Source organism: Molossus molossus, unplaced genomic scaffold (assembly GCF_014108415.1).
Source record: "Molossus molossus isolate mMolMol1 unplaced genomic scaffold, mMolMol1.p scaffold_m16_p_21, whole genome shotgun sequence".
NCBI lineage: Eukaryota > Metazoa > Chordata > Mammalia > Chiroptera > Molossidae > Molossus > Molossus molossus.
In genome coordinates, this window is record NW_023425357.1 from 14,474,553 (window position 1) to 14,497,621 (window position 23,069).

General features: G+C 42.5%; 2 protein-coding genes across 2 annotated transcripts; both read right to left on the minus strand.

Moving 5' to 3' along the window:
* Positions 1-5,911: 5,911 nt before the first annotated feature.
* Positions 5,912-7,336, minus strand: LOC118638946 (zinc finger protein 233-like). Its single transcript, XM_036275085.1, has one exon. It carries the CDS (start codon positions 7,334-7,336, stop codon positions 5,999-6,001), a length of 1,338 nt encoding a protein of 445 aa, XP_036130978.1. The 3' UTR covers positions 5,912-5,998.
* LOC118638653 (zinc finger protein 227-like) lies at positions 7,328-16,890 on the minus strand. Its single transcript, XM_036274736.1, has 5 exons — positions 16,815-16,890; positions 13,777-13,863; positions 13,043-13,090; positions 11,835-11,961; positions 7,328-7,589 (listed from the first exon to the last, which is right to left on the minus strand). Exons 2-5 carry the CDS (start codon positions 13,795-13,797, stop codon positions 7,453-7,455), a joined length of 333 nt encoding a protein of 110 aa, XP_036130629.1. The 5' UTR covers positions 13,798-13,863; positions 16,815-16,890; the 3' UTR covers positions 7,328-7,452.
* Positions 16,891-23,069: the final 6,179 nt, after the last annotated feature.

Genomic DNA, 23,069 nt, shown 5'->3' on the forward strand with positions numbered 1-23,069 from the left:
ATGCCCAGGTTGTGGGCCCAATCCCCAAGTGGGGGGCATGCAGGAGGCGGCCAAACGATGTTCTCTCATCGATGTTTCTTTCTAAACTCAATAAAGGGAAAAAAAAGAGTAATGAGCACCACTCTACACAATCTCGGCCAGAAAATAGAAGAGGCCAGTATTATATTAATGTCAAATTAAGATAAAAAGTACAAAAAGTGGTGGGGGAATGGGTGTAGCATTTGTGATCTTGCTCTTGCTTCCCAGTATGTCATCAGTTTGGCTCAGATAAACTCTTATAAAAATTCTCAAAAAATAAAAAATAAATACATACAAGTTAAAAAGGAAGGAAAAGCCCTGGCCAGTTTGGCTCAGCTGTTGGAGCATTGACCTGAGGACCAGAGAGTCCCAAGTTCGGTTCCACTAGGGGTACGTACCAAAAAAGGGGGGGGTGGGGAATAACTACAGAATAAATAAATAAAATTTAAAATAAAAAAATAGACGTGATCACAAAAACCTAAATTTTGTTAGATGTTATAAGTTTTGTGGTTCTGTAAAATAATGTTAAGAGATGCCTACTGAAGTCCACTGGTGTGAAATGATAGATTATATTTGCTTTAAGTTATTTTGGCATTTAAGATAAAAAGGAATGGGGGGTGATAAAGTAAGCAAACCTGGCAAAATCCTGCTAACTGGTGACTTTGAGGGATGAATACATGGGGGGGGGGGTCCATTTTATTTTCTCGTTATTTTTGAAATTTTCATAATTAAGAATTTTGAGAACCTGTTCAAATCCTGCCACTTGTGTGAACTAGAGCAATGGTTTTAAGCTCCCTGAGCTGGTTTTCTCGGGTTACAATGGGAATAATAACACTTACCTCCCAGAGGCTTTAACACAGTGAGAATGGTGGCCCTGCAGTGTCCCTCAATGGATGTTAAGCTTCCCTCATGGGAGAGACATATCCATCTTGAGAATGGACAAGGTGTTTAACAAAGAAAGGAAATCTCACTTCCCTGGAATTTGTTGAACTGTCCTTCTTTTGGAACAGAGTAGGCAAATATGACAGAAGAGAATCCATAATGCCAGGACCGCCTGACCTTCCTGGACTAGTCAGTCTGGGCACAACCTGGTGTAGAAAGTGTAACAATTAGCCAGCTGTGACTATTGTTTCCTCCTTACCTGACCATTGACTCATACACCCTTTTCCTTGAAGATATCTTCACCTTTCTTTTCACTCTCAATAGACTGTTCCCACCGCTCACATTTCCACCTCTCTCCTCAGTTTTGAATCAAGTCTTCCATTTTCTTTTCCTTTTCTAAGTCTCCCCAGTGCAGTCACACTACCGAGACTCTAATGACCAGGACAGGAAGTTCCAGGATTACTGACTTGGACAGAAATCTCAGGAAGAAATGCTATTGATAGGGTTATCTGATTTGACTTTTAAAAGAAAGATGTATTCATGTCTGGATGAGACCTGTTGCCCAATGGACTCCCCAAAATTTCTCTCCAGCAAGGATTCTACCTTCATGAACCTCAGTGTTTCTAGAAACATTCACTGCACAGACTACACAATAAAACATAACAGTCTTTGACCTGGAGGAATTAGCACTACACAATAAAACATAACAGTCTTTGACCTGGAGGAATTAGCAGTCTATGGAGCTTTGCAGGTTAGAGAATTAACAATGTTAATTCTAAGCCACATCGATTCAGCTTTAAATTCCACCTATTACATTCTTTACATTAAAAAAAAAATTTAATCCTCAATAAAGAATATGTTACTGATTTTTAGAGAGAAGAAACATCAATGTGAGAGAGAAACATAGATCAGTTGCCCTCTGTGTGCACCACGACCAGGGATTGAATCCACAACCAAGGTATGTGCCCTGACCAGGAATCAAACCCACAACATTTGGGTGTATGGAATGATGCTCTAACCAGCTAAACTATCCAGCCAGGGCTATATTACATTCTTAACGAGTTATTGTATTTATGAAATCCAAGACTATGTGATTCCTTTCAACGGTTCTCTAGTGAAATTCTCAATATTTTAATGAACACATTAATAAAAGTTACTTAAAAGTCCATGTTTGGCCCGGTTGGTGTGGCTCAGTGGTTGAGCATCGATCCATGCACCAAGGGGTCACAAGTGGGGGGCATACAGGAGGCGGCCAATGTTCTCTCTCATTGATGTCTCTCTCTCTCTGTCTCTCTCTCTCCCTTTCTCTCCAAAATCAATCAAGAAAAAAATTTTTAAAAAAATCTATGTTTGTGCCCTGGCCGGTTTGGCTCAGCGGTTGGAGCGTTGGCCTGCAGTCCAGAGAGACCCGGGTTCGGTTCCCGCTAAGGGCACATACCTCGGTTGCGGTTTGTCCCCGGCCCTGGTTGGTCGTGCGGGTGGCGGCCACTCGATGTGTCCCTTCACGTCGATGTTTCTCTCTCTCTCTCTTCCTCTCTCTCCCTCCCGCTCTATCTGAACAAAAAATGGAAAAATGTCCTCGGGTGAGGATAAAAAAAAAAAAAAAAAAAAATCTATGTTTGTTAACTGTCATATCTGGACCATCTAGGGGTCAGTTTCATCATCTTTCTCTTTGTTCTGGGTCATGTAATCTTTCTTTTCCCTGGAAACACTAATTAATTTTGGTTTTAATGACAGACATTGCATATCACAGTAAGTGGAGGCGCTGTATGGTATCTTTAGCCACAGAGGATTCCTTCTGGTGAGCAAGAGCACCAGATGGACCTTTTTAGCAAGTCAAGACTGTATATCCATAACTTAGGAAGGTTGGAGAAACAACAAATTTCATGTACTTTTGGAAGACACCTGCACAGTATACACCAAATCTAAAATGGATTATTCTTTGATACACTAATTCTAGAAATTTTTTTCCAAGAAATTCCACATAAAGATGGATGTTACTGTTGTAAATTTTTCATTGAAGTGCTGTTCAGGAGACACACACTGAGTATTCTTCAGTAGAAAATTGGCTAAAACATAACAGAACACTGCACAATTAAAATATTATACATCAATATTGATAGAAAATATTCCCAACATGAATGAGCGAAGTAAATCAACTCACAACATAGTATGCACACTACCTAAGTTTTGTAAGATAGAATAAACTTGTACCCTTTTGTTGATACCCTAAAATGTCCAATGAAATACTGTTACCCTGGCCTACTAGCTCAGTTGGTTACCCTACTAGCTCAGTTGGTTACAGCAAGGTAGTAGGTTCGATCCCTGGTCAGGACACATACAAAAATCAACCAATGAATGCATGAGTGGGAGGAACAACAAATCTCTTCTCTCTCTAAAGGTCAACAGATAATAAAATATTGTTTATATAGGTCAGTGGTATTCCTTGTATTAGTGCTTTAAATGATTTTGTTTGCTTCAAAATGTGAGACATTTTTAAAGCTTAATTTTACTCTGAAAAAAAATGTTTTAAAGAACTTCCACAATGCTGATGCATGATTAAAATGGCAAATCATAACTCATAGTAACATTACAAATATTTGTATTTGAATATGGTATACTCAAGGAAAATGGTGGACAACAAAGCCGGGTACAGAGTGGGGGTGGGTGGGTAGGAGGGTGTCAATGGGGAAAAAAAGGAGAAACATCTGTAATAAAATAAAAATTTTAAAAAAGGAAAATGGCAAGTCTATATGTGACAGAGGGACAAAGGTGTAGAGACAACTGCCTTAGAAATATTTAAACGGGTATGTTCTAAGGTTAACAGAGCATTGAGTCTTGAAATAAATTTCCTATCAGTGGGTTGCAATGAATAAATGTGGAAATCAACTCAACTGAATGGTCAGAGGTAAGAGAATCACAAAAGGATTGATCCAGAGGCATTTTCAACCAGGTCTCCATCCTCACCCACCTGTGTTTAAATGAGGCACAGCAATGAATCCCCTTTTTTATCTCCACTCTTTTGTCTTGAGTTTTCTACTTTTTACAGTTGAAGACATTCTACCTGATATAAACAACTCTGACTTCTAGCAGGCCACTCTAGTGTCTGCTAATGACTGCATTATTGGCCCTAAATTTCTGATGGTGACATAAAACTTGAGATATCATAGATCATAACTATTCAGTGTCTGGAAGGTAAGGTCCAGAAAATAAATGGTGGGAAACTGTCCCCTACCTCCAGTAAATATACACCAGTTTAAGCAAGAAAACCTAAAAACTACTGAAACACTAAAATGTATGGGGTGGTGTCCAAAGTGGTGTACTGTGCCTTAAAAGCTCAGTTCAACATCCAACATTCTGTTATATTAACCCCCTTTTGCCCCACACTCCATGAAGCTTTAAGGAATTAAAATCAAGTTTTCTTGTTTTCACTGTCTCTTCCTGTAACAAAATAAGACGGTGAAAATAAGGTAAACACATCACTGCTTGAAAAGTGCAGCTGAGCCCTGGCCGGTTTGGCTCAGCGGTTAAAGCGTCAACCTGCGGTTTTGAGGGACCCGGGTTCGGTTCCCGCTAAGGGCGCGTACCTCGGTTGCAGTTTGTCCCCGGCTCTGGTCAGTCGTGCGGGGGGCAGCCACTCGATGTGTTCCTTTCACATCGATGTTCCTCTCTCTCCCTCCCACTCTACCTGAAAAAAGAATGGAAAAATGTCCTCGGGTAAGGATTAAAAAAAAAAAAAGAAAACTGCAGCTGAGCAGAGGTCAGGAGCCAGTTGCAAAAACCTTACACACAAATTGCAGTGCATAATTTTATGTATTTGTAATAAGTGAGAATATCCTTGAATTAATTTTTTGTTTTTATTGATTTTTTTTTAGAGAGAGAGGGAGAGAGTTAGAGACATCATTCGTTGTGAGAGAGAAATATCAATCGGCTGCCTCCTGCACGCCCCCTACTGGGGTTCGAGCCTAAAACTTAGGCTTGTGCCCTGACTAGAAATAGAACTGGGATCTCTCAGTCCATGGGACAATGCTCAATCTACTGAGCCACACCAGCCAGGCCTTACATTGATTTTAGAAAAAAAATTTTTTCTTTATTGATACTAGAGAGAGAGGAAGTGAGAGGGAGAGAGAGAAACATTGATTGGCTGCTTCCTGCATGCCCCCCACTGGGGATCTGGCCCACAACCTGGGCATGTGCCCTGACCAGGAATTGAACTGGCAACCTCTTGGTGCATGGGTCGATACTCAACCACTGAGGCGGTGGGCTGGGCCCTTAAATTAATTTTTAAGATTTCTTACAAAAATCCTTTTCCGAGTACAATTTATTACAACTAATTGGGTTGAGCTCATTAAAATTTTAAAGTAGTCATCCTATTTATAACAGACTTTCACCTAGATCAAGTTAGATATTTCCAGGCACCTACTATTTGATAGGCAGTGATTTGGGGTCATGGTCACTGGCAGTAAATAAACTTCCTGCCCTGGTGGAGCTTACATTCTCATGGACATGGATTTTGTCATGTCTTTTGCTAAGGTGCTGATCTTTATTTTGAAGGCCTCTATCCTGTGTAGATTTTAGTGAAAGTGAAGGTTCTGACAAACTTATAATTGGCTCTTACAGGGTTTCTCTGTGGTGCATTTTCTTAAGAATTGTGACTTGGGGGGGGGGGGTGGTACGTGCCCCCAGTGGGAACCAAACCTGGGACTCTCTGGTCTGCAGGCCGACGCTCCAACTGGTGAACCAACACGGCCAGGGCAAGAACTGTGGCATTTTTAACTCTGCCAGAACACTGGCCACATTATGTACTCTATGATGAACCAGAAGATATGAACACTTACTAAAGCTATTACCACATGCAAAGCATTTGTAGTGTTTCTCTCTAGTATAGCTCTCTAATGAGCTTGAAGACTTGAGGTGTGACTAAAGTTTTTACTGCACATGCCACATTTATAGGGCTTCTCTTCTGTGTGGCTCCTCTGATAAACATGAAGATTTTCCCACACACAGCACATTTGTAGGATTTTTCTCCAGCGTGGACTTGTTAATGATCTTGAAGACATGAACTGTGACTAACACCCTTACCACATGTCTCACATTTTTATGGCTTCTTTCCTGTGTGGACTCTCTGATGAATTTGCAGATTTGATGTCTGTCGGAAGCTCTTTCCACAAACACCACAGTTATAGGGTTTTTTGCCTGTGTGGATCCTCTGATGAACATGGAGATACCAGTTCCTGTTGAAGCCTTTTCCACACTCCTCACATTTGTAGGGTTTCTCACCCGTGTGGACTCGCTGATGGGATTGAAGATTTGAACTCCGACTGAAGCTCTTACCACACGCAGCACATTTGTAGGGTTTCTCTCCCGTGTGGACTCGCTGATGGGCTTGAAGACTTGAGGCATAACTGAAACTCTTACCACACACAGCACATTTGTAGGGTTTCTCTCCAGTGTGGACGCGCTGATGGTATTGAAGACTTGAGGCATAACTGGAGCTCTTACCACACACAGCACATTTGTAGGGTTTCTCTCCTGTGTGGACACGCTGATGGGCTTGAAGCTTTGAACTTTGACTGAAGCCTGTCCCACACACAGCACATTTGTAGGGTTTCTCTCCAGTGTGGACTCGCTGATGGGCCTGAAGATTTGAACTCTGACTGAAGCTCTTCCCACACACAGCACATTTGTAGGGTTTTTCTCCTGTGTGGATCCTCTGATGAACATGAAGACACGAGCTCCATCTGAAGCATTTCCCACACTCTTCGCATTTGTAGGGTTTCTCTCCTGTGTTGATATTCTGAAGAATTTGCAGATGTGAGCTTTGACTTAAGTCCTTACCACACTCATCATTCCTATTGCATTTCAATTCTCTGCAAACACTTTGATGAGTGCAGAGCGCCAAGCTATAACTGACACCCTCCTGACACTCACTATGCATATGAGGTTTTGTTCCTCGGTGCAACTGTTGATGAAGTTCAACACTGGAGCCAAGGCTGAAGCTTTTCCCATTCTCATCAGAGATTTGCTCTCCTGAGTGGATTACACTATGCTGCAATGACTTCTTCATGAAGTCTTTTCCACAATTCTTGTGGCTATAAGACTTCTTGCCTTTGTGTACTTCCCAATCATCATCATGGTCATGAGAGGTCCTTCTCCTAACACAGTGATCACACTTGCACAGCTTACGTTTTCCCTCAATATACTGACACCGACTCTGATAATTCTTTGACTGTCTCAAACACAATTTCTTCCAGAAATCCCAGGTGGTCTTAATTGGAAACTCTTGATTTTTTATACTACTGGAACTCTGAACTTCCCCTTGAAGGTTTATTACATAGTTCTCATCTTCAGAAACCTGAGTAGATTCTCCTGCCCACAACCAACAGGAGGAATCACCTTGTTTTGGCAAATCAGATTCTTTGCCTTGCAGATTCATTATCAAGTCTGGATTTCTGGTTAACTTACTTATAACTTGTTCCCATATTTGCCAGCACACAAGGTCTTCATGAAAAAGGTATATTTTTAAAGACTCTTCAATTTTTTGAAGAGTCTCTATCTCATTTTGATTCCAATGTCCTGGAAGGATAAGGAGAATTCAGAGATGAAAATGAGGACAAATAAATGTCTGTTCAGAGATAAAAATATTTCATTGGTCCACCACACTGGCTTTGTCATTGGCTTTTTCATGCCTATGGAAACAAAGAGATGATGAATAGGCTCCTATCCTCTAAGTGTTAATGAGACTCATTTCAAACTATACCAAGGCTTATGCATGAGATCAAAATTAGAAATACATGGCTACAGAGCAGGGGACTTTTTCAAAAAACAGTGAAAAGAATATATAATATTGAACTGGTGAACATTATAACTGCAAAAGACTAGAAAACGCATTCCCATAACAGACACATCTAATGAAAGTAGAAATCCTATGATACTGTTGCCACTTTTTTTTTATCCTCACCCAAGGACATTTTTCTATTTTTTGTTCAGATAGAGTGGGAGGGAGAGAGAAACATCGACGTGAAAGGGACACATCGAGTGGCTGCCACCTGTATGACCAACCAGGGCTGGGGACAAACTGCAACTGAGGTACGTGCCCTTAGCGGGAACCAAACCTGGTCTCTCTGGACTGCAGGCCGACGCTCTAACCGCTGAGACAAACCAGCTAGGGCTTGCCACTTAATTTGGCTAAATTTTCTGATGAATGTGAATGGCTAATATTATCTTCTCGTTTTTGTACATAGGTATTTTTACATATGAAAAGGTGCTATGGTATCCAGCATATAGGATGGTACCCAATGATCCTATTTCCTGATACCATATCCTATCAAATCCCTTTCCATAATATATGAGGATTTGTCTGTGAAGCCAATGGAATATGGCAAGAGTGAGAGTATATCACTTCCAAGGTTAGGTCATAAAAGACATTATGCCTTCCACTGTCTTAAGTTGTAACCAGCTGGGGAAAACCAGCTGCCATGTTTAGAGGACACTGAGGCAGTCCAAGGGACAGAATCATGGGCAAGGAACTGAGGCCTTAGGACAATGACCATGTGAATGAGTCCATCCTGGAAGCCAATCCTTCAGTCCCATTAGCCTTCAAAGGCCTGAAGCTCTGCTGGACTCCTTGACAGCAATTATATGAGATCCTGATCCACATCACCCAGCCAGGCTGCCTCCAGATTCCTGACTCACAGAACTACACATAAATGCTTTTGTAGTAAGCTGCTAGGTTTAAGAGTAGTTTGTTATACAGGTATAAATAGCTAATACAAGTACCATAAAAATCATAATTAGATTAGACATCCATCAGAAGAGTAACAATGTTCTGAAATAATCCTTCAGTCACACTGGTTTTTCCTCCACTTATGAGCTGTATCCAGGAGGAGTGAAGACAGTGAGATCCACCTAGCACCACTCTCTGTAAGCTTTAGTTTATAAGAATCTTTAAGGAAGAAGAAACCCTTTAGTGTGTGCATCTGTGCAGTGGAAATGAGCCTCAAGGATATTCTACAGAGATGGAGCAGGCCAACTAAATGGACAAAAAAAAAATGCAAAATCCTGGGATACTCTGATATTGCCAAAAGAACTTTTAATATGGGAGATGTGAGTAGCACATACTTAGTATAAGATTCATTCAGCTTTCTGAGGAGTGTGAGTTACAGAGGTGTATCTATTGGTCAAAACTCATCACATTGTGTGCTTAGGATGTGCATATGTAAATGTTACCTCAAAAAAAAGAATTTAAATAAGAAGTCATTTCATGTCCTGAAAATTCATGTAGGTGTATGTTTATAATTGGTACAGTTTTCTGTATATATTTTAATAAGATGTTGGACACAAATTTAAAAATAAAAGTAAAGATTTGTTCAAGAAGGCAAAGCAGACCTGAATGGGTAGCTCAGTTGGTTAAAGCATTACCCAATACACTACAGTTGTGGGTTCGAATCCCAGTCAGGTTACATAGAAGAATCAATCAGTGCCTAAATAATAATTTAAAAAAAGAATTTCCTTCCTTTCACAAAACAATCATAATTTTTTTAAAAAATGGCAATACAGTTGGAAAGCTACCTGGTAAGAAAAAAATAGACAACAGCTGTAACTGTTGTAACTGGGATGGTAATTCCCATGGCAGATATGTAAAGAAATATAAGGGAGTGAGTCAAATGGAGCCAGCATTCAACATTCCTGACTGTGCGAAACCATCCCGCAGCATGAACACACAAGAACAGAAATGATAAAAGGCCTGAGAAGATTTTCCCCCACTACTCACAATAGGTAGGGCCTCCTCTGTCAGATTAGCAGCTAGATTTTCCTGGGTTTTTGTTTGCTTATGTAGTTTTTGCTTTTTGGTACTTATATCCAATAGGGATGACTATAGTTACTGTATTTTAGGCTGGATTCACCTGACGGACATACAAAGTAAAGAAGAATGAAGGAGGTAGTGAAGAAAAGGGAGAAATGAAGGGAATGAAGGGAGGAGAGAGGAAGGTAGGCAGGGTGGCTGTCACCAGGTAAATAAAATGGATGAAGCAGTACTCCTAATGGCAACGCAAAGACCACAAGTTAAGATAAGCTGTGAGGGAGCCTTTTCACTACCATTCAAATGGGACAACCTACCCATTCATCCATTCATCCATTTGCTCATTAATCAAACAAATATTTAATGAACATATCCTATGCTTTAACTTTATTAGATGCACCTGGTACACAGCAAGAAAACAGACACAATCCATGCTCCATGCTCTCCTGATGTTATACTCTCTAATGGGGAGAGAAAGATTATGTACAAACAAAATATAATCTGTTAATATATCAGCTGGTAATTAACAATTATTCACAAAGTAAGGCAAGGTAGGGGGCTGGGGATTTTCAGCAGAGTAGTCAGAGCTGGCTTCTGTGATGAGATGACATCTGAGCAGACACAGATGAGTGAGGTGGGAATGTATCAGGGAGAATATCGTGGGCAGATGAAGAGCAAGAGGAAGGCTGTAAGGTCGAGTCACAGCCAGCATGTCTAAAACACAGAAAGCAGTTTTGTGTGGCTGGAAGGCTAAGGACAGGAAATTAAGCCAGGGATGGGGTGAAGGGCCGGATCAGGCAGGACCCTGAAGGCCACTGAAAGCATTTTGGATTGTATGAATGAGATGGGAAGTCAGGGAAGGGTAAACAGAGAAGTGATCTGATCTGACATGATCTGGCTGCTGTTGGAGAACAGACTATAGGAAGCCAATGCAGAAGCAGGGAGATAGTGAGAGAGCTGTTGTAAGTAAGCAGAGCAATGAATGATGGAGGCTTGGGCCAGGGAGGACCCACCTTGGGTAGTGAGGACAGCACCTGGGTTGTGCCCTGGAAGGACTCAGAGCTGCCTGGGTTTCTGTCTCTATAATGTGAACCTACTCTTCTCTTCCCCACTGTAATATCCTATCCAATGTGAAGGGTTGATATATTGTGAAGAGTAAGTGGCTTATGTACAAGGTTGACACATTAAAGGCACAATTTTTAATTCCAATACTATAATCCTCATGCACTCTAAATAGTATTTCTCCAAATTCTGACCGTTACCTGTTGTACTAAATGCAATGAGTGATCAAATGATCATCCTTCCTCATTTATTCACTATTTTGGTTACACTGTATGCAGTTCTGACAATGAGCTATGCTATCTTTATTCTATTTCCTTCACTACAATAAAAATGTAACTCGCCAACTGATTTTAAAACCCACCAAGAGGCCCTGGCCGGTTTCGCTCAGTGGTTAGAGCGTTGGCCAGTGGTCCAGAGAGACTCAGTTCCCGCTAAGGGCACGTACCTCAGTTGCAGTATGTGTCGGCCCTGGTTGGGTTGGGTGGGTGGCAGCCACTCGATGTGTCCCTTTCACCTCAATGTCTCTCTCTCTCTCTCTCTCCCTCCCACTCTATCTGAACAAAAAATGGAAAAATGTCCTTGGGTGAGGATAAAAAAATTAAAAATAAATAAATAAATAAAACCCACCAAGAGGTTGCAACTGCAATTTGCAAAAAATAGGAAAGGTATAGACAAGAATCCCACAGAACTTAGAATATTCAGATCCCTAGGTTCAGGGACATATTTCAAGAGTCCCGAGTTCTAAACATTTGAAATCAAAATACTCCTGGGAGCTCTGGCTGATTTGGCTCAGCGGTTAGAGCTTCGGCCTGTGGACCAGAGTGTCCCAGGTTCGGTTCCCGCTAAGGGCATATACCTCGGTTGCAGTTTGTCTCCCGCCCCAGTTGGGGTCGTGTGGGTGGCAACCAGTCGATGTGTCTCTCTCACATCGATGTTTCTCTCTCTCTTCCTTCCTCTCTCCCTCCCACTCTATCTGAAGATAAATGCAAAAATGTCCTCAGGTGAGGATAAAAAAAAAAAAAATACTCCTGGGAGCTGACATTCAGTTACAGAGGGCCCCTGTCCTCACCCACTGAGACCAGGTTCCTGAAGTTCTCCAGCATCACGTCTTGGTACAGTTTCCTCTGGGACAGGTCCAACAGCCCCAGCTCCTCCTTGGTGAAGACCACAGCCACATCCTTGAAGGTCACCAGCTCCTATAACATGAAACACAGGCAACCTCAACCTTATGACCAATGGCCACTGGTAGAGGGGCAGCACTGAGAGGGCAGAAAGGATGGGTGGGAAGTTGCTCTGGATTCTGAGGGCCCTGAGTCCACTTTAGGTAGTTTCCTCCTCTTCTCAATCCAGCATGTCAATTTCATACACTAATTTTCCATGGACCCATCAAAAGCATGTGCAATTAAAAAAAATAATTCCTGGCCCTGGCCGGTTTGGCTCAGCAGTTAGAGCATTGGCCTGCGGTCCAGAGAGACCCAGATTTGGTTCCCGCTAAGGGCATGTACCTTGGTTACAGTTTGTCCCCAGCCCTGGTTGGGTCGTGTGGGTGGCAGCCACTTGATATGTCCCTTTCACGTTGATGTTTCTCTCTCTCTCTCCCTCTCTCTCCTTCCCACTCCATCTGAACAAAAAATGGAAAAATGTCCTCGGGTGAGGATAAAAATAAATAAAAAAAATATTTGCATAGTATATCATTTTCCATCCTTTCACTTTCAACTTGCCTATATCATTATATTTGAAGTGAGTTTCTTACAGCATTATAGGCATATAGTTGGGTCATATTTTTTTTCACCCACAATACAAATCTTTTCATTTTAATTGGTATATTTAGGCCATTTACATTTAATGAATTATTTCATATGTTTGGGCTTAAGTCTGCCATTTTATTTTTTTCATTTTTTTGTTTTTCCCCATTTTCCTGTATGTTAGGACCAATATAAAAGATCGAAACTGGATCCAGCTGGTGTGGCTCAATGATTGAGCGTTAACCCATGCACCAAGAGGTCGCCGGTTCGACTCCCAGACAGGACACATGCCCGGGTTGTGGGCCTGATCCCCCTGGGGCATGCAGGATGTGGCCAATCAATGTTCTCTCTCATTGATGTTTCTATCTCTCTCCCTCTCACCTCCTCTCTCTCTGAAATCAATGAAAGAAAAAAAAGAAAGATAGCAACTGGGACATAATACCTGTGTTGTATCCTTTCCAAGGAAGAGAAAAATAATGTGGCTAATCTTTGAGAAGCGACTATAAGAGATAAAAATAAAAACTCAACTCACCTGACACTTAGTCATATTCTCCTGGTCCTCCTGGGGAAACACAGAGTCCTGGGAAGGCAGAAATGGTAGATGAGAGAGAAGCCATGACACATAGGCCCTGACACATACGGCTGCTCTGTGTGAATTTTAAAAAGTGAGCTCTCACACAGTCAGTGTGACTCAGTGGACCAAGCATCATCCCATGGACTGAGAGGTCCCGGTTCGATTCCCGGTCAGGGTACAAGCCTGGGTTTCGGGCTCAATCCCCAGAGGGGGGGGATGGGAGGCAGCCAACTGATGTTTCTCTTTCACATCAATGTTTCTATCTCTTTCTCCCTTCCTCTCTCTCTCTAAAAAAAAAAAAAAATCAATAAAAACAATTTTTTTAAAAAGTGAGCTCTCCTTTGACCTATATCACTAACCTCTCAGCCAGGGACCCTTGGGCAATGAACAACCTCCCAACTCTAAGAAGTAAGGCCAACACAGAGTCCCTTGAAGCTCCCAGAGTTATCATTCTCAGCCTGGGTATTGTGGGAAATGAAAGGCCATGGAATGTACTGGCCATGACCATGAGAGTAAACTCTGAGGCCAAAAGGTCTGAATGGGGCATGGCATCAGCATTCCACTATTGATTCTTCTGACCCAGTAGCTCTTTGTGCCTTTTTTCCACATCTATAAAATGGGGATGATGTCATTCTCTAGCTCATAGTGTCGTTAAGAGGTTTGAGTGAGTACAGGAAATAAGCATGCAGTACCTGACAGCTGCTCATGTTCATGGGTCATCCCAGTTCAGGCAGAAGTACTCTAGTAGGAATGAGAGCAATGAATCCACTTCCCAAAGCCTAGAAGAAATATCTGTTCATAATGTCCAATTCCCTCACTCTGGCCCTTTATTTGTTGCACTCTTCTGCTTTACACAGTAATGGAGTTTTGCAAGGAGACCTGACATTTCACAGTATGTAGTGAGAGAAAGCAAGTAGGGTTTGGTGTGCCTGGCTAGCTCACCACCTGTCCACCACCAGCCCACCTTCTGCTATTCTCAGAAGCCTTTCATTACCTGGGGATAGTTGGTGGATAACTAGTGGGCAAGCAACTATTTTGCCTATGAGATAATTAACACTTTTTTATTCTTAGCACCTAGAATAGAGCGAGTACACAAAAGGCATGGAATCAAAGAATGACTGAAAACATGTTTCGCTGGGTAGCCAGGGAAGGATTGGATTAGTCGATGTCTGAGGTTCCCTGGAGCTATGTGATTCTCAGGCTGCCATTACCAATTAAGAGGAGGAGAGGATGAAGTGTACCTTCCTATATCTTCTTCTGGGTTCCTTATTTTACTTGCTTTGCTCAAACAAAATCAATATCATCCTTAAAAGTGACATATTCATAAAAAGGTCAATCTTGAGCTTCTGGGTAAGGCAAACCATATTTATTTAATTTTAAAAGCGACTGATTGATTGAGTGATTTCATACCAGGTATTTACTCATGTCATTCTCTTCAAAGAGTCTTCTATAGAGATACTTTATTTTATTTCAATCCTCCACTCCACCACTTCCCTTCTTCTCCCATTCACTCCCTTTTTGTGTTTAGCCTCATCACTTTCTAACATGTTCATGTGCGTTTTAGTTTTATCTTCCTGGTATCTGCTCATCTTTTTGGAAGGAAGCTGCATTGTCTGGTCACTACTCTTTCTCCAGTTCATGGCATGTAGCAGGCACTCAAGACAGATGTGTTTAAAAAAAAAAAAAAAGAATGAATTAATGAATAGTGGATAAAAAAACATCCTGTGTCATATTAGCTGAGAGCTTCACCACTCACCAGGATCATAAATGCATTCATTCAACAAATCCCTATTGAGCATCTAACATGGTCCAGGCATATTTCTATATATTAAAGATACAGCAGTGAATAAATTTCCTGATCTCCTGAAGCTGACATTATAGTAGAGTAGGCAGGTGACAAACCAACCAACAGATAAGTATATAATGTGTTACCCGGTTAGACACTGTTAAGAAAATATGGCCAGGAAAACAGGGAGAGAATCTAATGAAGAGGTGCTCTTTTAGAAGGGATGGTTTCAATCCTAGTGCTATAGTTACTGGTTCAGTGACCTTTGCAGGTCAATTATCCTCTTGTGCCTCATCTGTAGAAAACAGTTAATTCATGGAAAGCACTGGAAACTCTGCCTGACTCATAACAAGCTCCCAATAAATGCTAATTATCATTGTCATTATGCAACAAATATACAGAAATGATGCACTACTCCAGTTTGTTCCTAAGTAAATTTGTTTTAGGACATGAAAGTATTGTCCACAACTGTACATCAACTATCAAATACTTGGGAAAAGCAACTGTAAACAGCCAAGAGTGAGTGAAATGAAGGACAAGAACTGCCTAGATAGATCCTTTTCATTGTTTTATCACCCAACCCGTTTCCAGGAATTCAGAAAACAACCTCTCAGGGCCGCGGGCCCTTGTGTCCAGTTGCCCACTGACACTTGCACCAGCCACAAAGACTTAATTGAGTAACTTCTTTCTGCAAACCTTGGCACAGTGTTGGGCACACTGGAAAGAATGACACAATCTCCATAACATAGGACTCTACAGCTTAGGAAGGGCTGGTGGCACTGCAGCTGGAACTCAGAACACACGCAGGACCAGCACAGAAGCTTTCAGGGACAGAGAGCTTTGAAAAGAAACAATAGATTGATACAACCAGCCACCTTTCAGCTTGTGCCAGGGTCACTTCAAAGCACTTTTACACCTTTTTACTTCACCTAAATCTCACAACACGCCAACTAGGGAGGTACTGCTGAGGCAGGATAGCAAGAAGCTAGGAAAATTCCTTGGCTAGTGGAATGGGGAAAGAGACAGATAACTGAACAAAGTGGCAGAGATATTTACAGCCAGATACACAAGGTCACTCAGGCAGAAAGCCCCAGGGCAAAACTGGTGTGGAACCTGCTCCCAGGGTGACCTTTCATATCTCTGGTCATTGGGTTTAGACCACCTCCCCTGACCTTTCCTCCCCAGAGATAACAACAAGGCCTCAGTTGTATTTCAGCTCCATGTCCAGAAAAGCTGCAAAACTTGGCCAGTCAAGGCCAGGGCCAGCTGCAATCAGTGGAGACTAGACCCTGAACAGGCACACCAGGAAAGGCTGATGAATATTCTATTGAGACCCTCTCCTGAGGGCTCCCGAAAATATCCTGCCTTTGGAAAGCAGATAAATCCCCTCCACAGAAAAGAAGCCAGTCCCAGGCTCTCTTTGGAGCACGCCCCACCTTACCTCAGGCGTGAACTTTTTAATTCCTTTCTCCTAAACTCTTATTGTCCCCAGTTTAAATAAATACACTCTTAAAATTACCTGGACTCCTGTTCTGAAAACTTAACCTGTATCAAGTCATGAACCCACACACTGCGGTCTGGCTGGAGGGTTGACTGGGCCAGGTCCCCTTCCGGTGACACTACTATTAACTTGGTCCCCATCTGGTGACACTATTATTAACTCCACTCTAGACAGGAAAAATGGAGAAATTAAATAACTCTACCAAGATTATATCATTAGAAGGCGGTAGTTCGAGCGAATGTCGGGAAGGCGAGGGAACCCGGCCCAGAGACCCTCAAACCTAGAATCGCCACCCCGGACCGCCCCCAACTCCACCCGCAAACCAGTGGCAAACCTGCCCTCCAAGCTTCTATTCCCCGAGCGAGGATGGCACCTGCGGGTCCCACGCCCCTGCAAAGCAGGAAGAAGAGACAAAGGGGCTCCGCATTCGTTCATTCACTCACCTCCGGGCCGGTATTGAGTCCCGCACTCTCCAGAATCTCCCAGCGACGCGAGGGCTGGAGCTCCTCCCTCTCAGAGCGGAAGTGGTTCTGACTACAAGGCACTTTGGACTACATTTCCCAGAATCCGCCACAAGGTTGCGCTTACCGTAGATTGCCATTAAAGAAGCACGTAAAAAACGGCCAGTGTACTCCAGTTGATCTTTGCGTAATGAACCAAGAGGTTGTGGTTCGATTCCCTGTCAGGGCACATGGCCAGGTTTCTGGCAATGCCTAGTAGGGGGCCTGCGGAAGGCAGCCCTTGGGTATTTCTCTCTCAAATCAATGAAAAAATATATAAGATGGTTAGGGTTGATTCAGTTCAGTCAGTTCTCAGATATTAATGCTTGACCTTTTTTTTTCTTTTCCTTTCCTTTTTATTTATTTATTTTAATTTTTTCATCATTTTTTTAAATCATTATTGTTGAATGTATTACAGATGTTCCTCATTTTTCCCCCATTGACCCCCTCCTCCCCACTCCCGCCCCCCTCCTGCCTTTTCCCACACTGTTGTCTGTGTTCATCGGTTGTGTATATATGCATGTGAGTTCTTTGGTTTATTTCTTTCCACCCCCAACCCCCTTTCCTTTGAGGTTTGTCAGTCTAGCAACCAATTTGTACTTCTTAATCCCTTCACCTTTTTTACCCATTCCCCCAACCCCTCCTCTCATCTGGCAACCAACAAAACGTTCTCTGTATCTATGAGAATGTTTCTGTTCTGCCTGTTCATTTTTGTAGATTCCATTGTCGATACATATGTATTCATTGCCATTTTGTTTGTTCATATATTTGATCTTTTTCTTCAAAAAGACCCTTCAGCATTTCATATAATAACGGTTTGGTGCTGATGAACTCCTTTAACTTTTTCTTGTCTAGGAAACTCTTTATATGGCCATCGATTCTAAATGACAGCTTTGCAGGATAGAGTACTCTTGGTTGTAGGTTCTTGCTTTTCTTCACTCTGAATATTTCTTGCCACTCCCTTCTGGCCTTCAAAGTCTCTTTTGAGAAATCAGCTGACAGTCATGGGAACTCCCTTTCAGGTAACCAATTGCTTTTCTCTTGCTGCTTTTAAGAGTCTCTCTTTGTCTTGAACCTTTTGCCTTTTGATGATGATGTGTCTTGGTGTGGGTTTCTTGGGGTTCATCTTATTTGGTACTCTCTGTGCTTCCTGGGCTTGTATGTCTGTTTCCTTCACCAAGTTAGGGAAGTTTTCTGCCGTTATTGTTTCAAATAGGTTTTCGATTTCTTGTTCTCTCTCTTCTCCTTCTGGCACCCCCAAGATGCGAATGTTGGCATGCCTGAAGTTGTCCCACAGGCTTCTTACACTATCCTCATTTTTTTGGATTCTTTTTTCTTTTTGCTGTTCTGATTGGGTGCTTTTTGCTTCCTTATATTCCAAATCTATGGTTTGCTTCTTGACTTTAACCTACTCTACTATTGAATCTGTGTAAATTATTACTTTTTTTATCCTCACCCTATGACATTTTTCCATTTTTTGTTCAGATAGAGTGGGAGAGAGAGAAACATCGACGTGAAAGGGACACATCAAGTGGTTGCCACCTGCACGACCCAACCAGGGCCGGGGACAAACTGCAACCGAGGTACATGCCCTTAGAGGGAATGGAACTCAGTCTCTCTGGACCTAAGGCTGACGCTCTACTGCTGAGCCAAACCAGCCAGGGCTATTCTTACTTTCATTTAGTGCCTCCTTCATTTCTGACTGTGCTTCCTTCATTTCTGACTGGTCCTTTTTTATGCTCTTGAGGCCCTCACTAAGTTCACTGAGGTTCTCACTAAGTTCATTGAGCTGTGCTTCCTTCATTTCTGACTGGTCCTTTTTTATGCTCTTGAGGCCCTCACTAAGTTCACTGAGGTTCTCACTAAGTTCATTGAGCATCCTTGTAAGCAGTGTTTTGAACTCAGTTAGGTTGCTTATCTCCATTTTGCTTAGTTCTTTTCCTGGGGTTTTGTTTTGTTCTTTCATTTGGGATCTGTTTCTTTGTCCCCTCATTCGGGCTGCCTCCCTGTATTTGTTTCTGTGTGTTACTTAATGAGAGGTATGAGGCTAGCTGAGACCAGATGCTGCTTGTTTGAAAGAATTTAGGAAAACCTGAAGCAGGATCCAAGACAGGCCAATCCCATGGTTAAGCAACTGGCAATAGCTTGGGTGGGCCCGAAAGTTGGGTGGGGCAGGGCCTTAGGGAATCACCAGGGCGGGGCAACCAGTGTGAGCCAGGTTGCTGGAGTCCCAGACACAGTGACTGTCTGCCGCCCCAGGGAAGGGCTCACCAAAGGAACAAAGGCCTCTGACAGCACTGTTTGTCCTGGAGAAAGCCCCCTCCTCCAGCCTTCACTCCAATGCCAAACAGCTCAGTTCTTACCTGTATGTTTCTGGCGCCCCTTGACCTGCCTCCCCTCCGCGCATGGACTTATCAGACCCTCTCCCTCTAAGCGTGGAGGGGAGGCAGGTCAAGGGGCGCCAGAAACATACAGGTAAGAACTGAGCTGTTTGGCATTGGAGTGAAGGCTGGAGGAGGGGGGTCTGATAAGTCCATGCGTGGGCCTTTTAAGAGGAGCTGCCTGGAGCTCCAGCCGCCTCAGCCTCCCTGAGCCTCAGTTCCCGCTGGTTTTTCCAGCCAGGGGACTTCTCTTCCTGGCACCGGAACCCTGAGTGGGGCACCTGGTGTGGGAGGGGGACACTTCAGTCCTCAGGGAGGACCTTCCTAGCCCAGGTGTTCTTCTGATTTTTATCTGCCACACGTGGGTGTGGGACCAGCCCCTCCACCTCCGCCCCACCTACCAGTCTCAATGTGGCTGCTTCTTTAATCCCATAGTTGTAGGACTTCCATTCAGCTTGATTTCAGGTGGTTTTGAATGATGGTTGTTCTATAGTTTAGTTGTAACTTTGATGTGGTTGTGGGAGGACACGATACCACGTTTACCTACACTGCCATCTTGACCAGAAGCTCTCCTTTCCTTCTTTTTAAAAAAAATTTGTAAACATATTTATTTTCCTTTGATTGATTTTAGAGAAAGAGTAAGTGAGATGGGGGAGAGATAGCAACATCCATAAGAGAGAACATCGATTGGCCACTTCCTGCACGCCTCCCACTGGGGATCAGGCCCACAACCTGGGCACGTGTCCTGACTGGGAATCGAACCAGAGACCTCTCGGTGCATGGGTCGATGCTCAACCACTGAGCCACACCAGCTGGACTAAAAAGTTTTTAAACATCACAATACTAATAAGTGTGACAGAGAAGTAAATGTAGCTGAATAGGACAGAAAGGCAAACAGAGGATCCCAAAGACTTTTTGATGCTGTTGCTTTCTTTTGTCTACTTGTGCCTGGATACATCTAAACCTCTGATAGTTTATCTTGTGTGAACTATTCATTCCAAAATGCTAAAGACACACAAAAAGGAAAAGTAACTTCTCACCAAACCACAAAACAAATACCAAAACTTTTCCATTCTTGTTGGTTTTAAATGGTCATTAGAAAGTAAGTTTTCTGGCAAATGAAAGATGCACTGTCAAGGAAGTGAAGAAAATACTATAACTTGAAAAAGGAAAGCCAAAAACATATGTTGAAAATGTTTCTTTAGCTCACCTTCAAATGTCTCATCATCTACACCCAGCCTGCTCTTGACATCATAAATACGATAGAATGCTTTATTTTTCTACAAGATGGTTGAAATGAGTCATGATTATTTAAACAGTAGGTATGGAAGTAGGGGATGGATCCTGCTCAAATAACAGTAACAAAACAGAGAAACAGCAGAATGGTGGTGTGAATTTTCCTGTTTTCCATACCTAATTATTATTTTATATCCTCATCTGAGGATATATATAATATATATATATATATATATATATATATATATATATATATATATAGTCATTGATTTGAAAGAGAGAAGAAAAAACAGAGAGAGGAAACAGAAACATCAATTTGAGAAACACTGATCATTTGCCTCCTGTATGCACCCTGAACAGGGATCAAACTCGCAACCTAGATATGTGCTGTGACCTGGAATTGAACCTGTAACCACCTTGTGTTTGGGAGGATGCTCCAACCAACTGAGCCACCTGGCTAGGGCATTTCCCATGTTATTGATTTTAGTTTTATTTAATTGTTTTCAGAGAATATACTTTGATTACTCTTTACATTTATTAAGCCCTGCTTTGTGGCCTAATATATGCTGTATACCGTTCAGTATTCCAGATCTACTTGAGAAAAATATGCATTCTGATTTTTAAATCTACTGAAGGTTTCATGTGCTAAAATTTTAAAATTATTATTTTTGTTAATCCTCAACGGAAGTTATTTTTTCCATTGATTTTTAGAGAGAGTGAGAAGGGAGGGAGAGAGGGAGAGAGAAAGAAAGAGAGACATCATTTGGTTGCCTCCCACATGACCCTGACTGGGCCAGGGAATGAACCTGCAACCCAGGTACGTGCCCTTGACCAGGAATCAAACCTGAGATCTTGGGCTGACACTCTAACTGCTGAGCCAATTCAGCCAGGGCTAACGTGCTAAGACATTAAGTCTTAACGTTAAAAATTTTTTTTAAAAATTGATTTTAGTGAGAGAGCAATGAAGAGGGAGAGAAACACTGATGTGGGAAACATGATAAGCTGCCTCCTGAACAAACCCTGACCGGGGCTCGGACCCCCAACCAAGGTGAGTGCCTGGACAGGGAATTGAAATGGTGACCTTTCAGTGCACAGGATTAGGCTAAAATGAAAACACATTTTTTTGGGGGGGGGGGTACGTGCCCCTAGCGGGAACCAAACCCAGGACTCTGTTCCGCAAGCCAATTCCAACCACTCAGCCAAACTGGCCAGGGAGAAAGTGCATTTTTTTTTTATCCTCACCTGAGAACATTTTTTCATTTTTTGTTCAGATAGAGCAGGAGGGAGAGAGAGAGAGAAACATTGACGTGAAAGGTACACATGGAGTGGCTGCCACCCACATGATCCAACCAGGGCGGAGGACAAACTGCAACCGAAGTACATGCCCTTAGTGGGAACTGAACCCAGGTCTCTCTGGACCACAGGCCAATGCTCTCACTGCTAAGCCAAACCAGCCAGGGCAAGAGCAAATGCATTTTTAAAGGAATGACTGACACACACTTGCGCGCGGCTGGGGAAGTGTCAGTCTCTCAAGGTCAGGCATCTGAAGTTCCAAGAGCTCATAAGATGGTCTCTCTTCTCATGTTGACTCCCCTTTTCCCCAGAGGTTCCAACAGGCAAGACTCAGATAAAATCATCAGTTACAGACACTTATTCTATTCCTGAAATTCAGTTTAAATTTCAAGGTGCACACTGGCAGCAGGAAGCAAGGGAGTTGTGGCCCTGACACTCTTCTTTGTAGCTTTCCCTGACTGGGGGGGGGGGTCCCGCTAGCGTTTATGAAGTTATAATCATGTAAACATTTACACCAATTTTTTATTATACATTTAGGTGCAAGAGCAACAAATACAAATCCATGTTTTTAAAAGTCTCTTTCCCCCTCCTTGCAAGTCAATTCAAACCACAAGCACTAAATCCGGCATTTATGAGGTTGACAACAGCTGGGGAGAAAGCTTGTGACAGCTGTGTACTTGCTACCGGGCAAGTTCAGTGTTTCTTTCACTCCCTGGCCCCTCTTTTGTCCCCTGGTTTATCTAAAATTTGTTTCATGGAGTGAAGTCTAGAGGAAACCAGTTCAAGTTTTTAAGAGTCTTCTTAGTGTGGAATCACAAAAGACAGACAATTCCCCCAAAACAGGTTTTGGCGACACATGTCATGTGTGTCTACCAGTGAAGCCCTTTAGACACTCAGTGCCCGAAACGTTGATGGAAGGCTGGCCCCATGGATACACTGTCCCTTGCATGTGCTCAACTACCCAGTGCCCAGAAGGGAAGCAGGTGTTCAGCATGAACCAGTGTGTGCGCAGTGTAGATAGAGTGGATCACCATCGTTGTTTAGGAAATGGTGGAAATTCTACCAAAATCCAAGTTCCTAGACCTCAGAGGTCATGAATATTTTTTACAGTATCTTTCCTGTCATTGTTTCCTTATATTTGACTCAGAGAAATTGATAGTGCCTACTATTTGGTAACGGGCTGGGAAAAGAAGTTTCCAATGAGCTTTTGGTCAAGTGTATACTGGCATAGCCTTTCTGGAAGACTCCTTGACAATAGATCAAAGTTTAAAATGTGAGAACATTGCCC